Genomic DNA, 12,692 nt, shown 5'->3' on the forward strand with positions numbered 1-12,692 from the left:
GAGCTCCTTGTCCTAGAGGGACCCAGTTTTAAGTCGGAAGTGGCTAGAGAGAACATTTTCTTCCAGGTAGGCGGAGTCTCATGCTCCAGACCCTGTTGTCTGGAGGGCTCTAAAAATGCCCTCAGATGGTTGGGAGTGGTGACCCATGCCTCTAATCCCAGGATTTTGGGAGGCCGAGGCGGGAGAATTGCTTGAGCCCAGGAGTTTAAGACCAGCCTCGGCAACAAAGCAAGATCCCATCTCTACAAAATAAAAATTAGCTGGGCATGGTGGTGTGCATCTGTGGTCCCAGCTACTGAAGAGACAGGCAGGTGGATCGTTCGAGCCAAGTAGGTCCATGATGGCACACAGCACTCCAGCCTGAGCAACAGAGCAAGGCCCTGTCTCAATAAATCAATAAATACACTGAGCGACTTTTGTTGGACCACAAGGAACTTTGTTTATGGATAGGTACAACTGTCTCCTAGGAAATTCAAGCCCAGCGGTGACACCCATCTAATGTCTGACATTAGCAGGGCTGGGATGAGTGTTCTTTTCAGGATCCACTGCTACCAAAAGAGGGAGCCTTGGCCAATGGCCAAAAATAAAGGAAGCAGCCGTGAGTGGGTCAGTGGATCCATGGCCTCAAGATTCCCCAGGAGAGAACAGCAGTGCTGAACCTCCCAGTGAAGACCACTGAGGGAAGAGGAGGGAAAGAGGAATACAGATAAATTTATTAGTTAAATACTGATTTTACAGCCATTTCACCTTAAGACAATGTTAACAGGTTTGTGGGTTAGGGAGGGTACACGAGGGGGCCTTTGGAAGAAAACAATGTAAATGATGATTAAAACAGAATCTTGGTTCAAAGGTATTCTCTGCTATAGCCAGTAGGATTTTGGAGTGAGGGGGCTGGGCGTGTGGGGAGGCGTACTAATGCCACAGTCAGCTACAGCTCTGCTGAGAAAGAGGAAGGAGTCTCCATGAGCTCCAGCGTCAGGGGTGGAAACTGAGCAATGTGCAGAGGAGAAGGCAACGGATCCCGGAGCAGCTCAGAGTCGGAGGCTCCCTCCAGGCCCCCTGCCATGTCTTAGCAGTCATCTTCTTTCCATGACTTGTGTCGTGTTGTGTTTGTTTGCTTTGAAGTCGCGTTGCAGAATCTCTGGCTTTTCGCCTCCTGGACAAAAGACTTCTGCCAAGGCGAGGCTGCAGGTCCGGAGGGACTCCGGCTGCCATCGGACCAAGGGCCAGGAGGAGCAGACAGCAGGTGGGTCGGCCTTTGGGACACTCCTGCCCCCTGAGCAGGACTCTGTCCACTTACACTCTCCCGGAAGGATCTCGAGGCTCGGCTGAGTGTTTGCCAGACTGGCTTGAGCAGCAGAACGTTTTGTTCTTACTCAGAACCCCTCTGTGTGTGACAGGGTGAATGAAGGGCCTGCAGGGAACTCGAGGGGGGCCGTTTGGCTAAGCTCCCCAGCTCTGGTTTTGCCAGGGGAGGGACATGTACAAGCTGCAGGCAGAGCTGAATCACTCAGAGCAGGAAGAGGGACTTTTATTTGGAGAGACGTTGGAAGTGAAGGAGCAAAGGCCCGCAGCAGGGGAAGGTGCCTGGGGGAGAAGTTGCCAGCTGCAGGTGGATGTGGCTGCGCTCTGTGGCAGGTGCAGTGCTCCTCTAGCTCCCCAGGGAAGTGTTCGGTCACTTCTGTCACATCCCACAGTTGTGGAGTCAGATTTGGTATTGGGGATGCAGGGCGGTGCCGTTTCTCAAGCGGATGGATGGGGCAGGGGCCTCTCCCCAGGGGACCGTCCATCCAGGTACATGGCAAACAGATGCCGTCATTCGGGCTGGAGCAGGGGTCCCAGGGCCCAGCCCTCCGCTTGTTCTCAGATCCCCGGTGCTGGAAACACAATGCGAAACCCACCGTCTAGGCCACAGCGGTGAACACAGGGGACAAGGACATCTTGGGAAAGAAGTCTCCAACTCACAGGGAGATGCAGTGTGCTCGTGCTGCAGGCTGGGCTCCCTCCAGTCCCACCACCGTATACAGGCATCCGAGAAAATCCAACACCCGCTTCCCCTGACCAGATCGTCAGCTTCAAGTTTCTTCCCAGTTGTTGTTCTGGAGTCATTCCCAGGCAGAGGAGGCCGGCCCCTGGGAGCCCAGGGCCTCCTTCTTCCCAGTCCTCCACGTCCCAGGTCCGTGCAGGAATTTGAGGAGGGAAGAGGGAAGATTACGCAGTGATTATGTCCCCGTGACTGTCAGCCAAGACCAGGCTGTTCCAAGAGTCCTGCTTGGAGCTGGTCTGTGGAGACTGGCTGACGGGAGACACATAGCCTTGTGGGGAGAGCTTCAGGGCCGAGAGGACCGGGTGGAGGGAGGGCCCGTGGCCAGACATCGCGCTGACCGAGAACGTCTGAAAAGCAGAAAGCACACGATGAGGCCCATGGAGACACTCCTGAGGTAGGGGAGGGTGCCCTACTATGCAGATGTCGCCAGGATGGCTCCCGCCCTCAAGAAGGGACCAAGGAGCACGTCTCTCTGTTTCTCCTGATCCCGGTGATCTGGGCACAAAGGGTCTGGGTGATGCATCAGCTGCTTCTGAGCACAGTATACAACCAGGGTGAGAACCCGGTGGGCCTGTGGATACTGTGGTTGCCCAGATGGCTCTGATGGTTACAGGAGACACTTTCTACCATCCTATCACTACCACGTCCACTTTCCAACAGAGAAGCCGTCCACCAGGCCCAGAAGGGGCTCCTGCTGCCCCTGGTTCTGTGGGATCAGGTTCTCCCAGGCAATAAGAAGCTCATTAAGACACGGCCTCTCTCAGTTAAGAGCAGAGGCAAGATTAACAGCAGGGGCTGGTCAGAGGAGACTGTGGTCAAGCTTGGTGCGTCCTGGTCCCAAGAGAGGGAACTGCAGAGGGGACGAGGCAGGGAAGCTGAGATGCCATCATCCTCCACAAGAGGGAACCTGGGTTGCCCCGGGTGTCCCCTGACACACGTGCAGAGCTGGGCCTCATGAAAGTGGCATCCTGCCTGTGACCTCCCACCAGCCTGCCCCCCCTGCCCTCTGCAGGATGCAGGCCTTTCCCCATGCCAGCTTCCTCCTCCTTCCCCACCCTCTCCTGTTGAAGTCTCACCTCCCTGCACATAGGAGACATTGCCTAGAGAACCCCTGCTCTGCCTCCCACAGCGGGACCACGCCTCCCCTCGCCCCAGCAGGCAGTCTCATTCAGGCTGTCCTTGTGTGTTGTTTTCCTCCCCTGCCACCCATGCTGTATGCCAGCCCCGGACTCCCCTCTCTTTGTTTCCAAAGATAGTGGCATAGAGGAGCTGTTAAAAAATTGTGAGTCATAATCGTGTCCACACCACCATAGCTTGACAAGATGTCCTGAAATACAGCCGGATGCAGATGCCCCTAGCCTCGAGGGGCCCTGAGGGCACCACGCAGCTCAAAGGCTGGAGCTTCCTAGCCCAGAGGGTAGCTCACTGCTTGCACCTGTGAGGCCTGGCTGCAAGTCCCACCCAAGACTAGGCTGGCCCCTGGGACTCTGCAATCGGCCTCCCCACAAACAGCCCTGGCGCCCCACCCGTGGCATGTACCTGGGACACGGAGCTGCTGTGCCCATAGTGAGATGATAGGCCAGGCTCTGTCTTGATGGGGCGCATCTCCTCGCTGCTGCTGGTGGTGGCGCTGCTGGAGTTGCTGGAAGCACCGCTGGTGGGAGGAAGGCTCTCACTGCCTGCAGGACCTGGAATGAAGCAGAGCCAGCACACCCAAATCAGCGGCAGGGACAAATGAACAGCCGGCAGCCTGTGAGACAGCGGGGATGGGTCTGAGCTAATGGCTTTATCTACATTTGTCAGGGAGAGCAGCAGGGGTCCTTATCAGTGGACAGTTACAGTTCTCACAGGGATGGCTTCTTCCCCCTAGCTCATCGCAAACCCTTGAGGCCACATGGGTTTCAGGATTCAAAACTTTTAAAAACAATTCTTCTTCATTCAACTTGAAGATTCAAATTTTTAAAAGTCCAAATACTGTGTATTATAGAATACCTCCCGCAGGGCCTGAGATAATACCCTATAATTAAATACATTAATATCCCCACAGCAAAACATGTGAATATCATACTGAATGGGGTAAACAGAGACCATCAACAGCCTTGTGTCTGTTCAAAATAGGTTTTGCTGCCAAATCTAGCTTCCCGGATTTGGAATTTTGGACCGGGGATGGTGCACTGGAGCCGAATGTCTTCTCTACCTGTGATTGCTACGTGAGAGGAAATAAGGTTACCCAGGGCACGTAGGGTACTCGGCAGCAGTAGGGAAGCAGGAGGAGAGGTGGAAGACCACAGGTGTGAGACATTGAAAATGCCGGTAGGAAACATGCTTGCCAGAAGGGGCAAGCCATGGTTGAATCTAGAAAAGTAGAACTTTGATCATGCCCTTGGTAGTGGAAAGGGCCAATTTATCTGACTCTGTCATGCCTTAGGTTAGAAGATACATCTTCTATCAGATCAGCCAATTGATTTTCTCTGTGACTGCAGCACTGACCAGTCCAATCTTTAACTGGGTAGCCGTACTGAGTGGGGAATGTTTTGGTAGGGAACACAAATGTATTAAAGAACAGCCCTTGTTCTTTCATAAATTTATATATAATTTAATAAATACAAATAAATATAATTTAAATTTAATAAATATTTGATAAATTTATTTACTAAAAATAAATTTTAAAAGAACAGCCTCTGTTCTTTTTTATGTTTTTTTTTTTTTTAGAGACGGGGTCTCGCTCTGCTCTCCAGGTTGGAGTACAGTGGCACGATCACAGGTCACTGCAGCCTCCAACTTCTGAGCAGCCCTTATTCTTAATCCAGAAATTCAGAAGGCAGAGTGGTAGATTGAAGAGAACATTGACCCGGAAGCATAAAAGCTTGGGTTTTAATTCTCTACCCATTAACAGCTGCATGACCCTCGTTAAATCATCGTCCTCTATGAGCCTCAGTTTGCTTGTTACTCAAATGGCGTCATAAACTGGTTCTCATGGAGTCTTTTGTTCATGGAGATAATGTTTCTGAAGGGGCTTTCTAAAGCACAAAGCACTGCATGATGTTCATTATCCACTGGCTTAGAGATCAATCTGTTAGGAACATGATTAATTGGACCCTGTCCTCCTGGATCCCCGTTAGCCCAAAGAAAATTGAAAGGAACTGAGCTTTTGGGTGGCTGCAGCACCAAAGATGAAGGGACCGAGTAAAGTTCCTCTTTCCTGCAGGCCCTCGACTGGTCCAGCCTGCCCACTGGGATCTTTGCAGTTGGCAATGATCAGACCCCAGCCTGAGTTGAACCTGCTTCAAAAGCTCCCAATACGTTCCATGGCAATTGTTACTTTTTTGCTGGGCTCTTCATCCTGTCCTGAAAGGCCAGGGATGTACAACACTGTCACCACACCCTGGCAGCCTGGGCTGGCCTGCCTAACCCAGAAAATATGATTCTTATGCACTCTGAGGGCTTCTGACGTATTCACATAATCACTCACAGATCTTTTCCTCACCTGCTGGTGTCTTAGATTTATTCAGGTTCTTGGGCTTCCGTTTTCTGGTTTGAATCCCCTCTTTCCGCATTGCAAGAGGCCTGGGGACCTGGAGGGTCACAAGTCAATATATATGGTTTTCCATTTCTACATAATCTGCTACAGCACTGAAAGACACACAGCTGCTGCGAGAAGGCAACACCTAAGCAATCTCTCCACAAAGGCTGGGGCTCAGACGGTGTGCACAGGCCCCTGGAATTCAGCAAGAAAGAAATCAATTCTGTTTTTAAAAAACTTATCGAGCACCTATGTGATGTGATGGGGACTTTACTAGAGCCTGGAGAATAGGTAACTAAAGACACACAGTTCCTACCCTCAGAAATTCATAGACAAGCAGAAATAACCGGACTCTGGTAGGTGATATAAAAAGACAGAGAAACACCAAACTGTCCTGGGGTGAGGAGTGGGAAGGAGGGGCACATGAGGATATCAAGGAAGGCTTCAGTGTGGAGGTGACACCTGAGTTTGTAAAAGGTTTTGAGTAGACAGAGGCAGGCGTTTCAGGCAGCAGAGAGAATGTTCAAAAGCCTTTATCATCCACACAAGGACCCTGAAAACAAAAAGTGGGTGCTAGGCCAGGCGCAGTGGCTCATGCCTGTAATCCCAGCACTTTGGGTGGCCGAGGTGGGAGGATTACTTGAGTCCAGGAGTTCAAGACCATCCTTGGCAACATAGTGAGACCCTATCTCTACAAAAAAGTTCTAAAATTAGCTGGGCATGGTGGTACATGCCTGTAGTTGCAGCTACTTAGAAGATCGAGATGGGAGGATCACTTGAACCCAGGAAGTCGAGGCTGCAGCAAGCTGGGATTGTGCCACTGCACTCCAGCCTGGGCAGAGCAAGGCCCTGTCTCAAAAAGGGGCGAGAGTGCGGGGGTGCTATCAATAATTGTGCTGGGAAAATTGGCCTCAACAGTAACAGCCCCAGCGAGTTGAGATGTAACATTACTCTACTTATAGCAGCTCTGTACTGCATTGGGTCTGGCTGGAGCCACTGGTGCGTCTATGAATGGTGGGGAGCAGTAAGAGACTATTCTAGAGACTGCCCTGTGACCAGGTTCTGAGATAAAATGTCCCTGGACAATACTTTCACCACAGTTCTGTTGGGAGGCAGGCCCCAGAGCCATTCACAGATGCCTAAGCCAGTCCTGGGGAGCAGGACTGCAGGGTGCCTTCCCCACATCTGGTTTGTCTTAGGCTGAGCCGAGTCTTTTAGCCCCTGTTCTATGCTATGCTTGTCTACCATGTGGGATCGCTAAAGGCCACACCTGCAAATACAGAAAGAAAAGCAATTACTGCTTCAGAGACATGAACATGGAATGGTTAAGCGAGAAATGCACCAGCATATGTGAACTTGAATTGCCTCCTATTTAACTGTGGGTAGATGGGGCAGCATTTGCACACCCCTACCCCACCATCTGCCTATCTGTCTGTGACTCTATACCCAGACCCCTATTTTCCACCTTGTGGGAGGGTGTCCTCTCCCACCCCATCCCCCTAGCTATGCCTCAAATATTCAAGCCCATTCTAGCCTCAGAAGAATCTTCCCCTCATGTTAATCTCCATTCATTTAGGTATGCTTTTTTTTTCAGTTGCAGTAAAATAAAATACATGTAACTTAAGATTTACCATCTTAACCATTTTTAAGTATATTGTTCTGTAGTGTTAAGTGCATTCACACTGTTCTGCAGCTCTCACCACCACCCCCAGAACCCTTCTCATCTTGCAAAACTCAAACTCCATACCCATTAAACATCACTCCTCATTCCCCCTTTCCTCAGCCCCTGACAGTCTCCATTCTACTTTCTGCCTCCATGGATTTGACACGTGGTGTCAGGGGCCAGAATTCCCTTCCTTTTTAAGGTTGAATAATATCCTACGTGTATATATATCACACTTTGTTTATCCGTTCATTTCCCCATGGACACTTGGGCTGTTTCCATCTTTCTGCATTTGTGAATCATGCTGCTATAAACAGGAGTGTACAAATAGCTCTGAGACCCTGCCTTTAATTCTTTTGGGTATATATCCAGAAATGGTATGCTGGATCATGTGGTAATTCTATTTTTTTATTTTCTGAGAATATAATCTTTTGAATACCTGTATAATATTTCCCAATAAGTTTCTTGTACCATTCCCATATTGAAGAATAATAGTTTAACCCTTTTCCTTCCAAAGGTTTTTTCCCCTCCATTTTTGCTATTACAGTGATTAACAAACACCCTTATATATATTCTTTGCAGAAAGAAATGTTTTCTTATGAATGTTCATAACTTCAGCTATTTGTTTGTTCATTATAACAAGAAATCATGAAAAGATACACGAGATTAAGTTAATAAGAGCCCTCTCATTCCACTACCGTAAATCCTATCCCAAAGAGGCAACTGGATTTAACAGCCTGTTATATATTCTTACATTTATTATTCTCAAACACGCGTACACATATATATCTATTGACGTGGTTTGGCTGTGTCCCCACCAAAATCTCATCTTGAATTGTAGCTCCCATAATTCCCATGTGTTGTGGGAGGGACCTGAGGGGAGATAATTGAGTCACAGGGCGGTTTCTCCCATACTGTTCTAACTGTAGTGAGGAAGTCTCATGAGAGCTAATGGTTTTATAAGGGGAAACTCCTTTTGCTTGGCTCTCATTCTCTCTTGCCTGCTGCCATGTAAGACGTGCCTTTCACCTTCCACCATGATTTTGAGGTCTCCCCAGCGATGTGGAACTGTGAGTCCACTAAACCACTTTTTTATTTTGAGTATGTCTTTATCAGCAGTGTGAAAACAGACTAATACACCTATACATGTATATGTGTGTGTATGTATTCACTCATCCACTGGTCTGTCCACTCATCCCATATGTACGTGTGTTTACTGCACCTTCAACACTCGTAGTATGCGGTCATGCTACATATATTTCTTTGCAATGTGCTTTTTCATTTTCTAGATCAAGATACATGGCTCTAGGTTATTATTTTTAAATTTCTCCTCAATATTCCACATTTTGGGATATACCAGAATTTTTTCAACCATTCCTTTATGGGATTTTAAGGTGGTTTCTAGTTTTTGCCACCACAAACAATGCAGCAATAAATGGTTCAAAGGTCATCATGTACTGGTTATTTTTTATAGGCTAGTTTCCCAACAGTAGACCTGCCAGATATAAAGGTGTTTATGGTTTTAACCCTTAAAAATACCACTAAGTTAACAGATGCAGTTATTCAAATACAAATCAATAATACATGAGAGTATCTAATTCCCCAAATCCACAGCAGCACACATTTTAATTTTTGCCAAATATGTGGGCAAAATAGGGACTTTCGTGGTCATTTTCAGGTACATTTCCCTGATTTTCAGTGAGATTCAGCATGTCTGCACATGTTTCATGGCTATCTGGACAGCTTCTGTGAGATGTCAGTTCGTATCTTTTGCCCATTTGGGGGAAGTGGGGGAAAAATCAATTGTTCTTTTCTTATTAGGCTATAAGGTCTACCTGTTTCTGGTTTGGTTTTAATTTAACTTGTATTTGAACAATTAAGACTTGCAAATGTACCGTCTAAGGTACCAAGGGGGTACACAGCAAAAAGAGTGTCTTTCCAATCCCTTCTCCCCAGGACCCCAGTTTTTCTCCTGGAGGCACCCCATGTACATATATATGCATACATGTGACCATGTGACCAACCTCTACATATCCTACCAGAGGTGTTCTGTGTACATGGAAACAACCATGTATAAATTATGTTCTTCCTCATATTTATAAAAATAGTGCCGTAGTAAGTAGTGTTCCGCACCTTGCCTTTTTGTTAACACTGTATAATGGAGAATGTTCCAATAAAAATGTAAAGAGCTTTGTAGAAGCTCCTTGTAATTCTGGAAATACTAACCCTTTTTCTGGTACTGTGTGTATTGGCCTTTACTTTCCCTAGGTATCATTTCCAGGCACTAATAGTAAATATTTACAAAATCAAATCTATCTAACTATTTTTATATGGCTAAAAAGTTTTAAAATCTTGTTTAAGAAGTTCTCCCATCCCCAAAGTTACATAAATACTTCCCCTTATATTTTCTTCCAGTGTTTTTATCGTCTGATTTTTTTTTTGTAGTATTTTATTGTCTAATATTTTTATTTTTTGGAGACAGGGTCTCACTTTGTAACTCAGGCTGGAGTGCAGTGGCACAATCAGAGCTCACTGCAGCCTCAAACTCCTAAGCTCAAGCCATCCTCCTACCTCAGACTCCTAAGTAGCTGGGACTAGAGGCATGCACCACCATGCCCAGCTAGTTTTCTTTTTTTCTTTTTTTTTTCAGTAGAGACAAAGTTTCCAGGTTGGTCTTAAACTCCTGAGCTCATGCAATCCTCCTGCCTCGGCCTCCCAAAGTGCTGGGATTACAGGCATGGGTCATGATGCCTGGCCTTACTTTTAGTTTATTTCAAAGATATTTTACATCTAATATCTTTAATTCACCTAAGTTTATTTTTGTTTAAGTAGGAGGTGGAGGTCATGCTTTCCTTTTGTTTTCCAAATGAACAGCCAATTTTGTCAATGCAACTATCCTTAAGCTTCTTATCCACTGAATCGAAATGTCACCTTTGTTGCATATCAAGGTGCTGTATATAAATATGGCCTGCTCATCTGTAAAATGGAAAATTCACTTATGCAATGTAAAGGATGGAAGAGGCCAGCAAAGTTGTTGAAAGTCCCTTCCAAATCTAAGTATCTTTGTTAAGAAGGGAAAATGAATGCTAGTCCAAAGGAAGAAGACAAGGGAGGACTGAGAGATGGGCATCAGAAGGCAAGGATGCCACGTGGGCGTGGGACCCACGTACCCCATGGAGCTTCATGTAGAGGCCACAGGCATTGCACACAGGCTCGCCCTCCGCATTGCGGCGCCACAGCGTAGTGGTGGTGGTCTGGCAGTTGGCACAGGAGAGGCCCACTCGGCGGGAGGCAGACTGCAAGACAGGAAACAGACCCTTCATGTCCAAGTAAAAGGGGGGCACTGCCTTCCACCTCGCGCGCGGCTGCGGATTGGGCCTCCCTAATGGGAGGCAGGGCTGGGCCCTAATGACCCTGCATGAGATCTCTGACCTGTGACAGCACCTAACTCTCCTGTCACCTGAGCCACTGCGAGGAGTAAATCAGAACAAGGTTTCTGCTGCACGAGGAGAGCGAACGTGGGCACTGGAGACCTGGTTTCCAGTCCTAACCATCATTCACCATCAGGCAAATAACCAGTGAGCGCCGGACACTGCCGGAAGGAAAGCTTCTCCTGAAAGAAGCTGCAGGTGCCAGGCACAGACGGAGAGTGAGGAATCATGGTGTCCAAATAGTATCAAAGTTTGAATGGCCCTGGGACCTCAAGAAAGGGAGGCACCAGGGTTTATCCCCTCTGTTCTTCCCTCCTTAATATAGTGCAATCTGGTTGGTGTTGATCAGAATCAAATTATATTAAAAAGGAGCATGAAGCCAGGAGCCAAGCCCCAGGCCCAAACTCTTCCCCAGCCCCGGGGCCCAACACAAGCTGCTTGCACTTCTGGGCTTTGGGATTTATCAACTGATCAACTGAGGTCAGGATAGAGACCAGCCTCTGAGGTGACCTTCCTTGCAGGGTTGGTGTGGATGGAGGAGACACTCCAGTCAACACCAGAGTAGCAACCAGGAAACCTGGATTCCGGTTCCAGAGTTCCAGATGGGAGACTCAGTACCTCAGTGACTGTGGGCAAGGCCACTAGCTTCTCTGAGCCTCACTTCCCGTTTCTGTGTGCTGAAGAGGTTGAACTGGACAGCCTGGATCATTCTGGTGGCTCCAGCTGACTCTACAGTTGTGACAATTATGGTGGAGCTCTCACCCATCTAATCCCCTGATCCACACCCTCAAGTTCCAAAATTCAGAACTAGAGGATGTCCCACCAAGGCGAGAGCCCTGCAGCCAGGTGCCGAGAGGAGGCCGTGAGGCAGGTGCTTACCAGCCGGCGCTGGGGCTTGATGAGCGGCCGGTTGATGCCGTTCATCTTGTGGTAGAGGCCGCAGGCGTTGCACAGATAGTGACCCGTCCCATCTCGCCTCCAGAGTGGGGTGGACATAGCCCCACAGTTGACACACTCTCTGCCTTCTGAGAAGTCGTCAAACATATCTACTGAGTTGGGGAGAACAGACAAGAAAAGACAGAGGATGAATTCTTTGTTTATGCCCACCTCTTACCTCTGAGAATCTAGAGCGCGCAGAAACAATGCCCTTTCCTCGGAAGGAGAAGACCACCTTGGGCTGCTCTTGCTCTTCCTCACTCCGACTTCAGCCCCTGCCCCCTAATCCCAGACACTGCGAGCTCCCCTGAGCATGAGCAGAGGAAAGGTTGCAGTGATCACCCGTGTCCTGGGCTGGGAGGCGGGACACCTGGATTTCAGTCCAGATGTCACATTCAGAGCCTCCAGCTCTAGGCCTCTCACCTCCCACTGAGGTCCACGCAAACCTTCTTGCGCTCTCTTTTTCCTTTTCAAAGTTAGTAAGATTACTTTTCCCTTTGCATAAAGATATAAATATTTACCTTATGAAAATCAGTGCCAAAATATATAAGGAAAATTCAGATTGTCACTAATGTTTTCAGCATTTGGTTCTATTGTATCCTTTGTAAGACTGTATTTTTTTTTTTTTTAATCAGAGACAGGGTCACTCTGTCACCCAGGCTGGAGTACAGTGGTGCAATCATAACTCAGTCCAGCCTTGAACCCCTGGGCTCAAGTGATCCTCCAGCCTCAGCCTCTCAAAGTGCTGAGACTACCTGCCTGAGCCACTGTGCCCAGCCCTTTGTGAGACTTTTCTTTTTTTGAGATGGAGTTTCACTCTTATTGTCCAGGCTGGAGTGCAATGGCGCAATCTTGGCTCACTGCAACCTCTGCCTCCCGGGTTCACGCGATTCTCCTGCCTCAGCCTCCCAAGTAGTTAGAATTACAGGCATGCACCACCACACACAGCTAATTTTGTGCTTTTAGTAGAGATGGGGTTTCACCATGTTGGTCAGGCTGGTCTCGAACTCCTGACCTCATGTGGTCCACACGCCTTGGTCTCCCAAAGTACTGAGTACTCCACACCCAACCTTGTGAAACTTTCATATGTTG

General features: G+C 48.2%; 1 protein-coding gene across 2 annotated transcripts in view; it reads right to left on the reverse strand.

Moving 5' to 3' along the window:
* Nucleotides 1-692: 692 nt before the first annotated feature.
* GATA4 (GATA binding protein 4) overlaps nt 693-12,692 on the reverse strand; it is a 60,923-nt gene continuing 48,923 nt past the window's right edge. Inside the window, exons 3-7 of one of the 2 annotated variants that reach the window (XM_003902411.5) lie at nt 11,544-11,713; nt 10,404-10,529; nt 5,535-5,622; nt 3,587-3,735; nt 693-2,394 (exon numbers count right to left, since the gene is read on the reverse strand). In XM_003902411.5, the coding sequence (XP_003902460.1) occupies nt 2,212-2,394; nt 3,587-3,735; nt 5,535-5,622; nt 10,404-10,529; nt 11,544-11,713 (716 nt within the window). In that variant the 3' untranslated portion in view covers nt 693-2,211. The remainder of the gene's footprint in view (nt 2,395-3,586; nt 3,736-5,534; nt 5,623-10,403; nt 10,530-11,543; nt 11,714-12,692) is intronic. The other variant, XM_009212495.4, reaches the window with a different exon arrangement.

This window comes from Papio anubis, chromosome 8 (genome assembly GCF_008728515.1).
Source record: "Papio anubis isolate 15944 chromosome 8, Panubis1.0, whole genome shotgun sequence".
Classification (NCBI taxonomy): Eukaryota; Metazoa; Chordata; class Mammalia; order Primates; family Cercopithecidae; genus Papio; species Papio anubis.